This window comes from Lissotriton helveticus, chromosome 10 (genome assembly GCF_964261635.1).
Source record: "Lissotriton helveticus chromosome 10, aLisHel1.1, whole genome shotgun sequence".
In the NCBI taxonomy this organism is placed as follows: domain Eukaryota; kingdom Metazoa; phylum Chordata; class Amphibia; order Caudata; family Salamandridae; genus Lissotriton; species Lissotriton helveticus.
Window position 1 is genome coordinate 132,398,758 of NC_136071.1, and position 17,722 is coordinate 132,416,479.

Genomic DNA, 17,722 nt, shown 5'->3' on the forward strand with positions numbered 1-17,722 from the left:
TGTCTGAGCCTTGTCCGATGCTAGACTGCCCTGTGGCTGTGACAACAAGTCTCCGCAGGACACCCTGCATTTCATCATGTTTTGTTGTTCATGATGTTTTGTAGGCTGCATTGGTGTCTAGGAGATCGAGACCTGACTATATTGTGCACACTGTTTTATTGATTGTAGTTATTATCTGGAAATATTTTACTGGGATGATTTTATATTTGCCTTTTGTATTCTTTTATGGTTGTTTTTGTCAACCTAATAAATATTTTATGATGACGATGATTTAAACTTATGAACTGTTGCAACACTGTTGTTGTTCTACGTTTGGTTATCCCAGCTTTCCAAGTGCTTGAAAGTCTAACCTTATCCTGAAGCCCAAAACATACTCTAATTTTGCCTTTAAACCTAGCACAAATCTTAACCTAAGACTCACATCACTCAAACGTAATTTTTAAAGCTTATCCAAATTCCATACTTAAACTTATAACTAACTGTGACACTTCCATAGGCATGTCTGTCAGAAATTGGATTAATAATTTGGAAGGAAGTGACCACTACCGATTTAATGAATGAAATCTGGTTAGACCAAAACACTGTTCCTAACAAATCTATTCTCAACTGCTGGTGGCTGTGGCAAAAGCGTTCTCCTTTCTCCAGAGAAGTGTATGTTTAGTTCAAGTACAACCAACAACTTTAAAGTATGGGAATTTAGAAAATTAGAGAAAGAATTAACGAGGAAAATTACACCAAAATCAATACAGAAGGATAAGAAACCATAAATGACTTTTTACAATTGTTAGGGAAACAAGAACCCAGAAAAAGTAAATCACTATTAAAAAACAACAGTTCTTGGTTGAGTCGGACCTTGCGATGATTTCAGGTTGACTGTGAAGAGGCACAGATCAGATACACCAATCAAGCTATCCCACTGAAAGGTTTTACCTTCATAATTAAGGCCTTATTTAAAGTTTGGCAGACGGGGTTCTCTATAACAAATGTGGCTAATATTCCTACCACTGTAGTACAAGGGCAATAGTGTAAAATCCACTTGTAATACTGCATATGGGTCATCTGCCATGTTTGTAAAAGAATATCCCATCCGTCAAAACTCTAAATAAGGCCCTATGTTTCTGAAATGGAAGTCAAAATCCTTTAGTGGGACATGGTCCAGTTTTGAGGTTGACGAGTGTTAGAACTGAGGGTCTCTAGTTTGCAGAGGTAGGTACCACTGTCCAAATAGGGAACCTTGCTTCTAGTCAGGGTAAGAGGATACACTCTTTAGATAACCCCTGCTCACCCCCTTGGCAGCTTGGCACGAGCAGTCAGGCTTATCAAAGGCAATGTGCAAAGTATTTGTACCCACACTCACAGTAACACAGTGAAAACACCACAAACTGAAAGGTATTTGATCTAAAGTACACAAGACCAAACAACAAAAATTCCAACATACACAGCTCAAGAATATGGTTTCAAAAGAGTTCTTAAGGTTGTGTTAAAATAATCCACAGTTGCGTCACGTTTTAGCCAACAGTACCTTTCGATGTGACAAAAGTTCCAAGTGAAAGCTGTAGCAGTGAAAAGCAATGACGCGTCACTCCTGAGACCCCGGGGAGGCGATGCGACAACACCGCTGGATATAGCGGGCGTGCTGCGGTGACTCCGGTCTGTATGGGGAGGGATGTGAAACCTTGCATGGATTCCGGTGCACATGTTTCGGTGGAAGCGGCTCGCAAAAGGTACGATATGACAATCTTTGGGGCGGCGACGATCTCCGAAGCCGCAACGATGCTCGGCTCAGTGTCAATCTTCTCCTCTAGCAGCCCCTCGATGCGATGGCTCTGCGATGACTCTCGCAGCGACGTGATGCCTTCCGCAAGCAAGCGGTGCGACGATCTCACACAGTGATGACAGGCTCTGCGACAATACTCGCAGCGATGGTACTCTTCCCGCACCGGACTGGTGCGTCCCGCAAACGTAGGAAGCGACGGCTCTGGCAGCGGCAGAAGGCAATGCGACGATCTCGGCCTTCATGGGGGTGTGAATTTCCTCGCACTGACGGGGATGCGCTCCACAAGCGAGAAATACGATAAACTTTGCAGAAAGTTCTTTAAATCTTGGTTTCCAGTTTCCCAACACAGGTACAACTTCCAGAGGCACCACACATGGGCCAAGCGCTCCAGGAAGAACAGAACTCTCTCAGCAGAGTTCAGGGAAGCTGGAGGTGAAGTCAGTTTGTTCCTGGGACTTCTTAACAGGGAGCCAGCTCTTCTTCAGGCCCTTGGAGAGTCCTTCAAGCAAGGGGACACAGCACAAAGTAAAGTCCTTCCCCTCTCCTTGGCAGCAAATCAACAGCAGGTCAGTCCAGCGGAGCAACAGCAGGACAGTCTTCCTTTTTCAGTTTCAGCTTTCTCCTTGGCAGAGGTTCCTTCTTGATTCCAGGATGATCTAATTTTCTGTAGTCAGGGGTCCTGTTCTTACACCCCTAAAAGTCTTTGTTCCCTTTGTGCAGGAGGGCTCTGAGCCCGGTCTGAACCTGTTCTGGGTGTTCCTTGAGCACTTTCTCCTTTCCTTTCAGAGAGAGGGTCAGGGTCGTCAGCCGCACAGCAGGAGGTGGAGCCAGCACTGTGGATGGCAGGCACAGCCCTATTCAGGCCCAGGTGCTATCCCCTCCCACCACTTAAGATGCAGAAGCAGTCATTCAGCCTAGGGCTGACCCAGCCAGCCTCCTGGGGCTCCCCAGCCCCTGTCCCTCTCAAACCAGACAGTCAATTCACAAACAGGCCAAGGCACACAGAAAGGTCAGACAAGAGAACAGCAACTTTCTAAAAGTGCTGTTCTCAAACACAGGATTTAAAAACAACCTTTCCTAAAAGATGTGTTATTAAATTCTGAGTTCAGGGATACCAGACTTTTATGTCCTAATTTGCGCCTATGGGAAGATATGCTGGTAGCCACTGTAGCCAGCATCCCCCATGATAGCCTATGGGCAAGGTAGCCTTACAATAGTGAAAAACAAAAATGGCTGTCATTCATTACCAGAGCATGTCACCTGCACTAGTACATGCTCTACCTTTCACATACACGGCACCCTGCCCAAGGGGGTACCTTGGGCCTTCCATAGGGGTGACAAATGTGCACAAAAAGGGAAGGGTTAGGCCTGGTCAGTGGGGACACTGACCAGGAGGACATGGCAGTTCACAGACTGCACACAGGCACTGCGGTGGCAGGCCTGAGACACCATTTTAGGGCTACTCATGTGGGTGGCATAATCAGTGCTGCAGGCCCACTAGTAGCATGTGTTGTCACCAGCCCTGGTACACTCAGTGCACTTTACTAGGGACTTCTTGGTGACACAAATATGCCAATCGTGGATAACCAATCACAATAACAATTTACACAGGGAGCACTTGCACTTTGACACTGATCAGCAGTGGCAAAGTGCTCAAAGCATCTAAACCAGCAAAAACAAAATCCTGCACAACGTCAAAAATACAGGAGGCAGAGGCAAATAGACAGGGGAAACTACGCCAAAGATGCCAGGTCTAACAATGAGGGTTCCTTGAAGGTGGATACATCACAGTCGAGCTCCTGCTGAAGCTGTTGCTTTTGTTGGCAAAAGCTTTGAGTCAAATACGCAGTATTTCATTGCCTTCAAGGTTTCTTTGCGGGTCAGATAGATTTGCTGCTGGACCCAGACCAAGGTTTTGCCTTCTGACTTAGTCACTTTGTTTGATTCGCAAAATCCGTTGGCTGGTAAACATAAAAGCAATAAGTCACACTTTTCTTCAACTGCTCCTAAAGTTAATTTTGAGCATTCATTTGACCCTTAGCCACTCCTGTCAGGCTTCTAGGCAGCTAGTCTATGTCCATTAGTGTCCAGTCCTTTGTGGTCAGATGGACCCTCTTGGGGTTATTATTCCTTATGCTTTTTCGTGCCCTTGAGGCAGGCAAACAGAACAACAATCAACTGACCCTTGGAGAGCAGTTTCAGTTTGCCCATGGGTGCAAGTAGGAATCAGGAGTCCTTGATTCACTTGAGTCATCTTCTTTCAGCTGGAGTCAGGAGTTGTCTTTCTTCCAGCAGGGCATTCTTTTTCAAGAGTAGTCTTCCCAAATTGAGAAATTAATTGAGAAGGTGATGGTGAGGTGCCAGTCTTATGCTGTGCTTCTTGTCAGTGACTGGAAAATTGTCCCCATCTAATCATGGCTGCTTTCTTGCACTATGCCGACCTCCTTTTGTAGCGTCCTTGTCACTTTACTGTAAAATTACCCAGAAGCCCCTCTTTTAAAATGGATGAATGCTTCGGCCTCTTATCAGGCCTCTCTTTATCACCCTACTCCCACCTATATTTATATGAGCTCTCCTCCTACCTGACTGGTTAAAAACAATCTCCATGACATCTGCAACTGAAAAGAACACATGTTAAGCCTGCCCATTTTCCCTCCACTGTCCTGCACCTGGAAGGTTAAACCTTGATAGGTGGCCAGCAGCTAATGCCACCCTGTTCTTCCAGTGCTCAGAGGAGGACCGTAGATGTGTATTCCAGCTCTGGTGTGTGCGAACTTTTGCATAGTTACATCTAATTTCAGCTAAAATATTTGCAACTATTATGTGAAATGCAAAATAGTTATTTGGCGCTGTATTTTATCTTGAAATGCATCACAGTGTCCAGTTTGGATGCAAGGATGCATATCACACTTTTAGTGCAAAAAAACAAAAGCACTGCTTCCAACAACTGCTTGCACTTTGTCGTTCACGTTGTTACAGTGAATGGGGTAATTGTAGTAAATGTTTGCTGCTGACGTCACATTAAATGCAATGTGGTGTAATGATGTAATTTTGGGAATTTCAAGTAACAAAAGTAATGTAAATTACCAAAATTACGCTAATTAAGGGGGCATAATGCATATTATGCCAACATGATGCAAATTTGGCCCAACCTAGTTCTGGCTAAGGCAGCCTAAAACATATTTTTACAAAGTTATTTTTCCACTAAAGTTATCAGAAATCTGATTTCACCTTTAAAACAGATTTTGAAAATTAAGTAGAACACATTTTGTTTGTTATTTTTCTTGTATTTTCCTAGGTGAAAATAGAAAATAAATATTTTAACTGCACATAGGTCAGTGTTATGCAAACATAGGTCAACCTACACACTGGAAATATCTTTTAGATTTCAAATCACTGATAGGGTACAATTTCTAAATATAAGGTGTGCCACTTTTTAAAATAAATATATATAAAGCACCCTGTCTTTGGGCTTTCTAGTCACACTGAGTGACTAATTAATACATAAAAACAGATTTTCATGCAAGGAAAGAGCAGGTTTCTTTGCCATGTGTTACTGCAGTGTCTTTAACCTCCAGCTCAGTAAGAGTACAGTCATGCTTTTGGCAACCATATATTTTTTCATACATGTGGGTGGGGATATTACACACTGCGCAGATGACATTTAACACATGTGAACGTATCTAGGACCCTATTTAAATATTCCAGATGTATGCCCTTATGTGGTTATAACAAATCATATCCTTATAAAGGCATAAGAATCATATCCATATTTAGTCATAGCCAATGCAGTCCAAATACGGCAAGGCTACTCCCATAGACTCCTAGAAAGTACAACGCATTCTTTAAACAAACCAAGCCTCCAGCAGCCCGGGAATTTCTCCTGCTTCTGTTTTGATGTGTCCAAGAACTCCTGGAGTCCTAAAAGAACTGCGAGTTCTTAGTGACGTCTTATGTCCAACCTTACGTCAAACTCTTCCAGGTCTAAATATACTAGCATCTGCCTTAGCAAACACACGGTGGTTTGGAGCAGATCGGCTATCTACTTACCCGACACCCTACTGTAACGAGTGCCGAAGGAAGCCGACCCTCCCATTGACACACTGAGAGAGACGCTGTCTTTTCTCCTGCCGAGAAATCCAGCTCCAGTGTTTCCAGTCACCCTTGCGGGTTGCTGGGAGATCGAGTCCTGAGAAAGAGAAACAAGACCTCCTTCATTCTATAACCAAGGTACGGAGCTGATTAGACCCTTAGAGAATTCTTGATTCAGATACTTGACAAAACTATCTTAACTAAAACTATATCTCACTTACTCCTTCCCACATACTAGGCTTAGGTTAGGTACACCGGGGTAGGCGTATTTTAGAAACACCAGTTGAGCACATTTAGTCAACTTTTAGCATTGTATGTATTTTATCCGTTTTAAGTATCTTATGGCTTAGAAACCATATACATGCTTTTAAAGTATTATTTCATAATACTCCTTTTACTGTACGCACTTTACTTAATGACAAGTATTGCAATTGTGGCAATTCACTTCTCTTGCATGAGAAAGAAGACTGCTCAATAAATAACCACTTTTATTGAAAACGCCCGTCTCTCTATTTCTCTGCACTCCTGGTGAAACTAAGCATGCACGATTGACTGAGTGAAATAGCTGTCTATTGTTTCCGCGACTCTGGAGATATACTCCTTATTCTGGGGGGAGCAAAGTTGTCATGTTTATGCGGTTGTCAGAAACTAATCCCTTCTTGTCTATTCAGGAAAGTTAACACCTTCCTGTCCACTCGAGAAAGTTTCTAGTGACCCCTGAGCTAGCTGACATTCATAATTAAGTCTAACATATTCAATAGAGACCTAGTCAACCTCAGTTCTACGTCTAAACTATCGTTTATGTTATTCCAATGCGCAGAGCCTATTGGGAATATAGGAACTACACTACAGCCATTGGTGCATTTTTCTGTGCCATCTCCTACTGACTTACAAAAAAGTTAAATAGACCACATTGTCTGGAACACATTTTATCTATGATATGTTAGGCCCAGAGCACATGCATTGAATAACAGTGTCACAGTGCACAGAGCCCTAATACCAGGAAAAATAAAGTTAATAAAACTTGATGCAGGATGACATGACCATACAGAAAAGGCAAACTTGCTACTCTGTACTGTACAAACCTTACATTGGTTCTAAATGTTATGCTGATCCTAACAGACCCCTCACCTCAGCCTAACTCAGCCTTACTCTGAGATTAACTTGACTTTGTTTCAAATGCTGTACTTCTCCTTGGCCTGACTCTAATCTTGTCTCTGATCATTAGTGTGACCATATACCAACCACATCTCTGATTGTAACCTTTTCTGTAAATATTTTCTTGGTATTTCCGTTGTGTGACAAAAGGCAAATACATGATTGAACAAATTGTCAGGATAATATTGACTGTATGAGCTTTTAAAAAAATCCTGCCCATCCCCCCTCTGAAACTCTCCTCCCTGTATCTCAAGCATACACCAGGAGTACAGATCAAAGTCTGGGCACAAAAGATCGCATCTTGACATCCAATGCCCTCAGGATCAATTGACTCAATCCGTATCCCTCTATATAGTGCCCAATTCAACCACATATTTGGATGCTATTGTGAGCATGCTCTTCTAGCGACATATTTCAGCCTTTCCATTGCCATTGACCCTCTCAAGCAAGGTAAAAATATCCTCATCACACTCAAGTATCTACCTCCTTCTTCTCTGACCAGTATCACAGGGCTGAGGTGTGAGGACTGTGCCTCATGATCAAGTGCGGTGCTCACAATCTGTGCAATTCACTCTACTTTTTTTACCTACGATTGAATTAGTTACACTAGCAGGAGGCAGATAGGCTGTATATACACTGCACATTAAGCACTCTGTTATCACAGTAGCAGCACTCAGGCTAAATCAGCAAAGCAGGCATGCCTCCCCCTGTCAAGAAAATCCCATCCGGAACTGTGGCAAACTCAAGAGCAACAAAAAAGAGTTGGTATGCTAGACGAGGGTGTGGAGGAGGGCAAGGAAGTGCAGTAGATCAGACCTTTTAGCCTCCTTTACAGGCTTAATGTGGAATACACTTAGCACACAAGTCTACTGACGTTTGAGGAGCTCTCTAACGAGGCTCACTGGGCTGTGGTATGAACACCACCAATAGCATCTGTTACCACGCATGCCAAAATCACGTGTAGCTTAACAACGTAGTTAGTACCACGACTGTGTTGTTACCACAAGTTCCATTACAATGCAGACCAAGGTAGCTGGATATAATTTCATATTAGACTAATAATTTTTGTGAGGTCCACGAAGAAAATGAAGCGCAGAGGGTACAAAGAGGCGGTTCTCTGCACGTATCCCTCAGTGGTTAAAATGCTCAAAAAACATAGGGCCACATTACACGTAAAGCGTATTTTTATTGTTTGTACCAGGTGCACCTTTAAAAAGGTGTGCCGGGCGTCAACAGGGTAAATGCACCCTATTATGATAAAGGCACTGCCCCCAGGGCAGCCGCAAACTTGCACTACTCTGGGGCAGCTCATTCAGGTGAAAAACTGAGCAGCTGCTTCACAGTGGCTCAGTGTTTTCATAGTGCAGGCGGCAACCCACCCCCACTTATGAAGGAGTTTAGAGATCCCCTTGCAGGCTGGCGCAGTCAGTGATTGCACCCGCCTGCAAGGGGATGTCTGGGGGCCTTTGGACCCACCTTCCCCCTGTCAGAGGACTGCTATCATGGGTGCACTGACAGTGTGCCACCTTTTACATGGTGCACTGACAGTGTGCCACTTTTTAGATGGGGCACTTTCAGTGCGCCTCCTGAGGGGTTCCTTGCCTCTGTGCCCACCTCAGAAATACGGTGCAGGCGCAGAGGAAAAAGGGTTCCTCATTTGCATGGTGATAACCCCCATAAAAATGAGGGAATGCCCCATTGAAGATAGCGCTAGCGCTTTATGTGCGCCAGCACTATTGGTATTACAGAAGGGGCCACACAAGTGTCTGCGGCCCCTTCTGTGATACAAAAGTGCCCTGGGGGTGCAAAGCGGGCGCAAACACCCCTTGCACCCTGGGGTACTTACTGTAATATGGCCCATAGTCCTTTTGCTGAGGGAAGGATTAGCCTATAAATGGCCAATGTATTGTTCTATTAAATATATATAAATTGTAAGGAGGGTACTTCTCAAAGACCTTACAGTGGGCAATAGGACAATATTAAAAACCAAGGCTAACAGAACATACCTCCATTCTTGCGCACCGCTGCATTTCGTCTTGTTTTTGAAGAATACATTTCATTTTTTCAAAAAAATCCCCAGCTTCCTTGGCTTCCCTAATGACAAAATCAGACTTGATATTAGTACATGTTTAATGTGTGATATATGATATTCAAACAAGAGAGAATTCCTCGATTCACAAGAAAACAGAAATATATCAGGACTTCAACTTTGCTTAAATACACTGAACAAGAATTGGCAAAGCCAATTAGTGGGGTATCGGCTATCAGCCTTTTGTTTTTTTCAATGCTTGTTTTGTGTTGCCATGTTTTTATCAAACGTTTTTGTTGAGGAAGCCGCCATGCCATCGTCAATCTAAAGAAAATACAAACATTGGCTAAAAGCAAACTGCTTTTTTAGTCTCTAAAAGAACACATTGTCAAAGTAGTACCGGGTATTTAAGGGAACTAACTATGGGGCCGATTAGGATGGCGGACGGACCTGCGTCCGTTCGCCACCCCAGAGTAGGAGGGACTGTCCGCAGGGGCAGCGGCGGTCCCTCCGTGCAAATTAGGATGTGACCGCCACCCTGGCGGTCACATCCTGTATTTTTAACATTGCGGCGTGTGCTGCTTGAAGCAGCATCCGCCGCAATGTTAAAAATGAAAGCAGTGCATTTGCATGCACAAAGCGGCAGGCACCGCGCGGTGCCTGCCGCTTCGTGCACGCAAAGGCAGGGGGGTACCGTAGGTACCCCCCATGTGCACCCCCCACCCCCCTTCATGCCTGGGGGCCCGCAATGGACCCCCAAAGAAACGACCGTATGCCTTTCCACCAACATCCTAATATGCCTGGCGGTGTCTGATAGACACCGCCAGCCATGTTAGAGCTTTTCCGCCGCGGTCGCCTTCCGGACGGTCTTCCTGACCCCCCAGCCATCCTAATCTGGTGGGGGGGTCTTTGAAGGCTCCGCAGCGGTTTTTCTACATCCTCTGGGCCGGCGGATACTTCCGCCGGCCCGGAGTATGCGGAAAAAACGCAATCCTAATCGGCCCCTATGTGCGGATGTGCTCCTCGTGAGAGGGCATACAAATGTTGTCACTCACAATGAAGATAGCCCATGAAATAAGTGGGCTGAACCACTGACGCAGATTGTACGCTCCCATACCGCCAATTCCCTGCAACTATGTAATTGTATTTTTGGTTACTGTATATTTGTTATTTTCAGAAACATATATGGGATGCAGGTACCAAATGTCGATAAATTAATAGTAATCCTATTCCAACACTCAACTGACACAAAGTGCACACATTTCTCAGCAGATTATGGGATTATATGTTGTATCATTTATTCCATATTTATGTCAGTATTGCTGTTCTTGCACATCAAGGAAAAGAGGAACCCAATCTGACAGCCACCAAGTGTTTCTCCCCTTATTGGCGCGCAGGCCTGGGGGGGTTTCAAGGCTGAAATAATGAGTTACTTGACCTTAACTAATCCAGTAGGTCTAATTATGTGTGAAAAATGAGCGCCAAAAGTGAAATAATGAGCAAAGATGTCCGGTCAAGCAGATAATAAAAATGAGAAATTTTGGTAAGTAAGGACATTCATAAATGCCTTCGAAGAAGAAGAAGGAGTTCAAAAAGACAACAAGCATTTGCAATGCAATATGTCTCACATTTGCGAGAGTTTAAGCTATTGGCATTGTAAATGACAATGCCTTTAATTTATCTGTTTTCAAAACCAACACATAAATAAATGGCATTGTCATTTACAATGCCAATAGCTCAAACTCTCGCAAAATGCGAGACCTTCTGCATTACAAATGCTTGTTTCCACATCCTGTGGAATGATTTCTAAAGTGCACCTTTGGTAATTATGCTGCTGCAGGTGTATAGCGCTGCTATGTCCATCCCATTGTGGAGAAGTGTGGCTCAATGGTTAGAGCGGCAGACCCTGATGCAGAGGTCTAGCCCGGGACCAGGGTTCAATTCCCCGCCTTGGCGTGTCTTGGGCTCAAAAATTCCACGGACCTGATAATTCTCGCCTCGGTGCCTATTCCAATCATGGAGTCCCACTCTGCAACTCTGGGTAATAGCTTTCTTAATCTCCACAATGGCCCCCACAACGCTAAGGATGCCTGGCCTCCACCTTGAGGGTTCCCAGGAGTGGACACCTCACAGGGAAAGCCAGGATGGGTTCCACAGCGGTATTCGTACAAGCGCCTTGAGACCCTTGCGGGTGAGTAGTGCGCTATACAAGTATCAATTTACATTTACACTCTATGTGGAATAGGACCCCACTACCTTCAGATGAACGTTGTACATTTTGCCCCAGATAATGCGCTCAGCTCAATGATGCATCCGAAAATGACGTCCCAGCATCCGATAAACCTTTGGAGGCTCAATCTTTTCCATCCAGACAGCAATGTTTTGGAAGTTGCTTTCTGTTTACATAAGCAAATGTCCATGACAACCTGCTCTCTTGAGGTGTCCCAAAACACTTGAGCCTGAAGCACTTTCATTCGCGAAGGCACCTAATTCAATCACTGACCCTACAAATGATCAGTTTGTTGATTAGATGAGTGTGGATCTGAAGATGTGACTTCCTGTTTCTTCACAAAATATCACCAAGGTGCACACGGAGCTCATGAATGCGCACAAGACACAAGGGTGCATGATGTGTTCCCTCACATTTGAATATGTGTTTCTTGGTGGCTCTGGCATGATTGGAGCACATCTCTGATTCTCGGGCAGATGACCTACACACACACACACACATACAGCCCACCTCCCAGACCTTCAAACATGCATGACCACCTTGTGACACGCAAGTGTCAAAGTGAGTTTCTGCAATGCTCGCCTCTAGCCTAGCTTCCCTGTTAGCTATGCAGCTGCAATTTACTGGTGCGCTCTTCTAATATATAGTAAAGATTAAAAAAAGAGTTTTGTAGGTTCCAGGCCCATAAACCTGCTAAAAACCGTGAAATACCTCCAATCATCTGCACATTTGCAGTAGACCAAGCCAACACCCTATGAAAACTGATGTAGTGCAAAATTCACTTTTTCATTTGTAGGGGTGCTTCATAATCGCGAATAATCCACACCTGCATATATTTTTCCGTTGTATTAACATTGGACAGTAAACATGAATTGCAATAACGTGAATTGTGGTGAATTAGGGACATTTAAAATAAACGTGGAGAGATTCACGGTGAAACTGGATGTGACCGGCTGAAAACATTAACGTGTACAATTTGTGTGTGCTGCTGACAATTATTCACGTATTTGATGTGCTTATGTACCGTGTTAAATTAAGAAGTGCTCAGTACAGAATGTTCATTTTATATGTAATCTCATAATGCCTGTCTGCTATTTTCTTATGTTGGCCAATTTCTGTAGACCTTAAATGCATTTTCTCCTGGAAGCTCTTACATTAGATGTATTAGTCGAATTTCATGTGCATGTTGGATATGTTCTTTCCCATGTTTCTGTTGGAATATATGATGTTACAAAGCAAACAATTACAATGCATGCCTTTACAACGCAGTTTTTACATCGCAACTACCATTACATCGCATGATTTTACAACGCATGCCATTACAACACATTTTTTAAAACTACCATTACAAAGCATTGCATGACAAATGCATAACATTACAACGCATACCATTACAACGCATAATACTTTTAGGGCAACAGTTGGGTAAGTGTTGGATAGTGTAGGGCTAAAAATTACTATTTCCACTCCAGTGAGTGCAACAGTAGGGTAAGTGTTGGATAGTGTAGGGGTAACAAATGATATTCCCACTCCAGTGAGTGCAACAATAGGGAAAGTGTTGGATAGTGTAGGGGTACAAATTACTATTCCCATCTACCCCAAAACCCATACGCACCCTAAAACTAAAAAATCTCTATTACTTACCTTATAATGCGTTGTAATGGTATGCGTTGTAATGTCATGCATTGTAGTGACATGCATTGTAATGGCATGCGTTTTAATAGTATGCGATGTAAAAGCAGTTGCATTGTAACAGTTGCGTTGTAAAAGCAGTGTGATGTAATGACTGTTTTGTAATGGATGTTTCCCTTCTGTTGCAGGTGGAAGAATTATCCTTGTTAGTTAGAATAATGTCTTTGTTTTTTGAGTTAGGCGTAGGAAGAAGAGGGTACATTGAGCGCTGATATTGATAGTGGAGAACTGTTGTACTTTTTCATCGTTGCCTGGTGGAAAGTTACCTATAAGGAGGTGGCCTGACTGGATGGCGTGATTCACAAAGTACCCTGGGATACTACCTGTGGTATTGATGTATCGTAACTAGAGAAAGTGTCCGGGGACTTTTGCCTTGCCTTGAGAGAGCATCTTAGAACGAGTTCTGTAGCTTTATGCTAAATGATCCAACTAATGTGGGAAGACTTCTTAGGAGACTTCTTAGGAAGGCTTCACACACTGACACCTTAACTGATCTTGCCTTGGGAAAGGCTAAGTAGTGCTCTATATCCACGAACTTCCAATGAAGGGGAATCTGGATGCCTGCTCTGTAATTTTCTATATCCTGATTCTCAAACTAATAATTTCGTGCATGTTGCACCGCCCTAACTTCATCCGTAGATTTGGCTTTTTATTAGTTCCAATGAATTTCTACACCCTCACTTTGAGGGGCCTGTATGTCCAGTTATTCTTCGCTTTGTAATAAACCAACTAAACTTAATTGGAAGTCTGTGATACTTCAGAGTCATAGTAAATTGAAACTGAAATAATTGATCTGCTAACGATTTCTACCCCCCATAATTTCATGCTCATAAAAAGAACCATGGACTCGAGGTTCCAGAGCGGACCTAGAACGTTGAACCTGGCTCCTTCAAAATCAATGCCAAAGATGAGCTTTGATGGGCACACTTTGTCAGAGATGTTCCTCTGAACATATGCATTGGCTCTAACACTGCGAGACTAGTGTAGAATTGACAACTCATCTATGGTGGCCTTGTCTTGCTTGCCTATGGTGACCTTGTCTCACTCGCCTATTGTGACCATGTCTCGCTCGCCTATCGTGACCTTACCTATGGCGATGTTACATGTTTGGACCATTAAAATGGTGTCTTAGAAAAACTTCTGAAGGGATGGATTTCCGTTACAGCAACCCCTTAGTCACACATCGCGAACATCTACAGTTGATTCACCTAACCAGGCCAGCTATGCTAGCCTACCTTAAAATACCACAAGCACACTCTATACAAACCTCCCTCACACCTAATACTGTTGCTGTTCAGAAAAGCACCTAGAAGCAATTGAATTACATTGTGTGCGCCTTACAAACAACATTCATGGACATAACAGGCGTTCTGGCCCACTAGTCACACATTGTGAAAAGCTAGAGTTGACCTCACCCTCCCTGCCTGCAATGAATGTAGCATAAAATCCCACACTCAGTGCATACCTCTCTTACATGTACCACTGGTGAGGCTCACAAAAGCACCTAGAAGCAATTTAATTACTTGTGTGCACTTTACAACAAAATTAAATGGGATATTCCAGCCATGATGGCACTGAGTGACTAATTGATAAATGCATGCCAGGAATCTGTGCTCTACCTCATGGTGATGGTTGGAATCGCTGTGGGTCACTCAGCCTTTCACCCTTCCCAAGGTTGATAAAAGGAGTATGATTGTGTCTGGTAACAACAGACATACTTCCTGCTCTGAAGAACTGATGCTGTCTGCAATGTTGAAACTCACTGGAGCAACTACACACCGGGGTCAAATAAGGGAGGGGTGGTGCTGAAGGGTATGCCGACCCTTGGCCTTCCCACAAGTCCTACTTCGATAAGCACATCTGTAAACACTTATACACATGCAGCTAATTATGTTCGTTATAGCTTCCTTAATTAGGACAACTCTGCAAGTGTAGCAGCATGCAGGGTGGAGCTGGCTTTATAGGCTGCCATCGGCAATCACTTAGAGGCCTGCAGAGTGATAAAACACATACAAACACGAAAATAATGGCCACAAAAGTTAGTTTAGGACATCAGTCTTGCCAGGCATGTTTTGGCCTGCTGATAACCATGAGTTCTGCAAATGTGAATATGCAGAAAAGTTGCAATACCTCAACACGGTTAGTGTTTAAATACGAACAAATGCACTGGGGTTAAATGCGTACATAATTTATTGGTAAAATAGAGAAAAGTGCCAGGAAAAAATAAATATATGTTGGTGTAAACGGGTTATATTCTATCACCACATGTTTAAAAAGATGTGTGCGCTCGTATAAAAAAAAGAAAAGTCACTCTGTAGTTAAACATCGGAATCATTGTTACCAGCTGCATGTGTTTTTTTTTTTACATATAAAGATAAAATGAAATCCAATTAAGAAGATGACACAAAGTTTACCACTGGCAATCGAACTTGTTTCTTAGCCTAACAAGCGCTTTCTTCTTGCTATTAAATCGCATTCGTTGTTTTTGCCCCTTCCTCTGAAGCGGGAGGAGGGGCCATCACGCGCTATACAGTATGATGGCCAAACAAAATGCTCCCTGAGTTAAATCGCCAGAAGCAGAGCTAAGCAAACACAGGAGGGACAGTTACAGAGATGCATCAATAAAAAACGCTGCATTTCCGATTGTCACAGACAAAAGCCAATAGCAATCGCTGGATGTGCCACAGTCCAAGAATAGGATACAATAGGTCTTGCAAGTGCTGTCAAAGGCTCAACCTAAAAATGGGCTGTTCCAAATTAAGGAGGAAGGAGATTTTTGAGGAGTAAAGCTCCACGTATGTAAGTGGTACACCACGGAGAATAGATACAGTTTACCAAGCCCGTGAAAGGAAGTTTTTCAGGCGGTGTGTGGTATTTTGAGAGGGCAGAATGGCACGTGGCGCAGCCGTCCCCATAGACGGATGTTAAAGGTGCGGTCTGGAAGCCTTATATGGCCAGAGTCAGGTTACATAAACCTAATAGTGGATGCAAATGTGGCACTTTACATCTAGGAAACGGGTGCACATTCTCACTCCCATTACCGGAAATTGGAAGGCAACAGGGAATGAAGATAAGAGCGAAGAGGTTGGCCATATTAGAGTGGCCTAAATGATGAGGATACCCCGTTATTGTTTCGTACATAAGAGGCGTGAGGCCCGATGTCAACTACAAGCTGATGTAATTTAGTCCCAATGGTGAGTGGAATTAATAGGCTTTTCCTCAGCCTCATAGAATCATTCTGCAGTGAAATGTCCCATTATTCTTGCACTAACACATACTGAACACATACTTATTAAGACTTAGCTTAGTGCATATAAAGATAAGGACGTTTCTACAATGCTTTTCTCCAGAACTTCATTTGTTGTTACATTTTGAGCTTTTACCTCATAAAACTGATATTTACAACATTGACATTATTAATAAAATGTTTCTTTTTAAGGTCATGGACAAATAATGAAACAATTTTCTCTTTTTAAGGAGAAGATATCATCATGTAAAAATGTGCTAGTATTTAAAGAGAACGTTACATAATTGTGCGGTTAAGTATTCTGGGAAAACCTAAGAAGTTTGGAGTGGAGTATGACTGAAGCTGGGATGGCCCTATCTCTATTACCGGTTCGGAGTGGGATTGAGTGAGTAAACAGGACATAGTTTGATAGTTAGTGTTTAATTAATAGTTGTAAATTGTTGTGCCATATGAAAATGCTGATATAAATAAATAGATGAATGAATAAACAAATTCATTATCAGAGCATTTAAGTGACAGACATCATTCCAGTCTACTTCCTCTCTTCAAGAAAATTCTGTCTAAGAGACATCTGTTAACAAAGACCATAGCCATTGGATTTTTGGTAATTGGTCATTTACAACCTTGTCAAGTGGGCCATATTCCTGTCTTCATTAGGTCTAGGGCTAGGAAGAGAAGCACAGTCTGTTTTCCCACCCTCTTATTAAGTATGATATTTACTATTATCTGTGCATTGCCGCAGGCTTGGTAGTTGCAGGTAAGCTCTATATGGTGGAGTCTGACAACACCAGAATGACTCATTGCAAATGCATTGAAAAATGTCTTGGCAAACAGCTTGGTATTCATTTTGATAAAAGCTATCGGACTGTATAATAATCATCTGAGTCTTTGTCCTTCTTTGGAATGACCATCATATATGAGATAAAGTACTCCCTGCCATACAGTATAAGGATATTGCAAGTAATCGAGAAGTTCTGTGACCATACTGAAGAACGTAGTTGAAGGACAAGTTCTTTTATAAGGTCCGGTAACTACGGGTTGATTTGCAATATATTTTTAAAGTATGGCAGTCGAAATTCTATTCCTATTGATACACAGTCACATCATCAATGTTCCCACAAACTGCTTAAATACTTGATATCTTGCCCAATTATGAAGAATTTAAGTAGAACCTGTAGAGTGAAATTAGACACACCAACATCATTTGGTAACTTGTTACAACATGGATCCATCATTGAAAGTCTGTGAGCTTTAGAGCCCAGTACTTTAGTGATCTTATTTCTGTTTTCATACAATACTTGATTGAGTCATCTTGTGGTGTGCCTGGGCTTATTTGTTTGTGTAAGATTTAGATGACCATTAATTGCTGCCAATCTGTCATTCCTAGTACACTTTATTCAATGTCATCTCTAGATTGTGAACAGGTACAATAGTTTCAAGTTTGTCTCCATTATCACCAGCTTTAATTTTACAACTGGCATACAGTATCCCATTTAC

At 42.8% G+C, this 17,722-nt stretch overlaps 1 protein-coding gene across 1 annotated transcript in view; it reads right to left on the reverse strand.

Annotated features, from left to right (window-relative positions):
* BAIAP3 (BAI1 associated protein 3) overlaps positions 1-17,722 on the reverse strand; it is a 1,057,809-nt gene that overhangs the window by 456,744 nt on the left and 583,343 nt on the right. Inside the window, exon 3 of the mRNA XM_078664937.1 lies at positions 9,034-9,121. Coding sequence (XP_078521063.1) covers positions 9,034-9,121 — 88 coding nt within the window. The remainder of the gene's footprint in view (positions 1-9,033; positions 9,122-17,722) is intronic.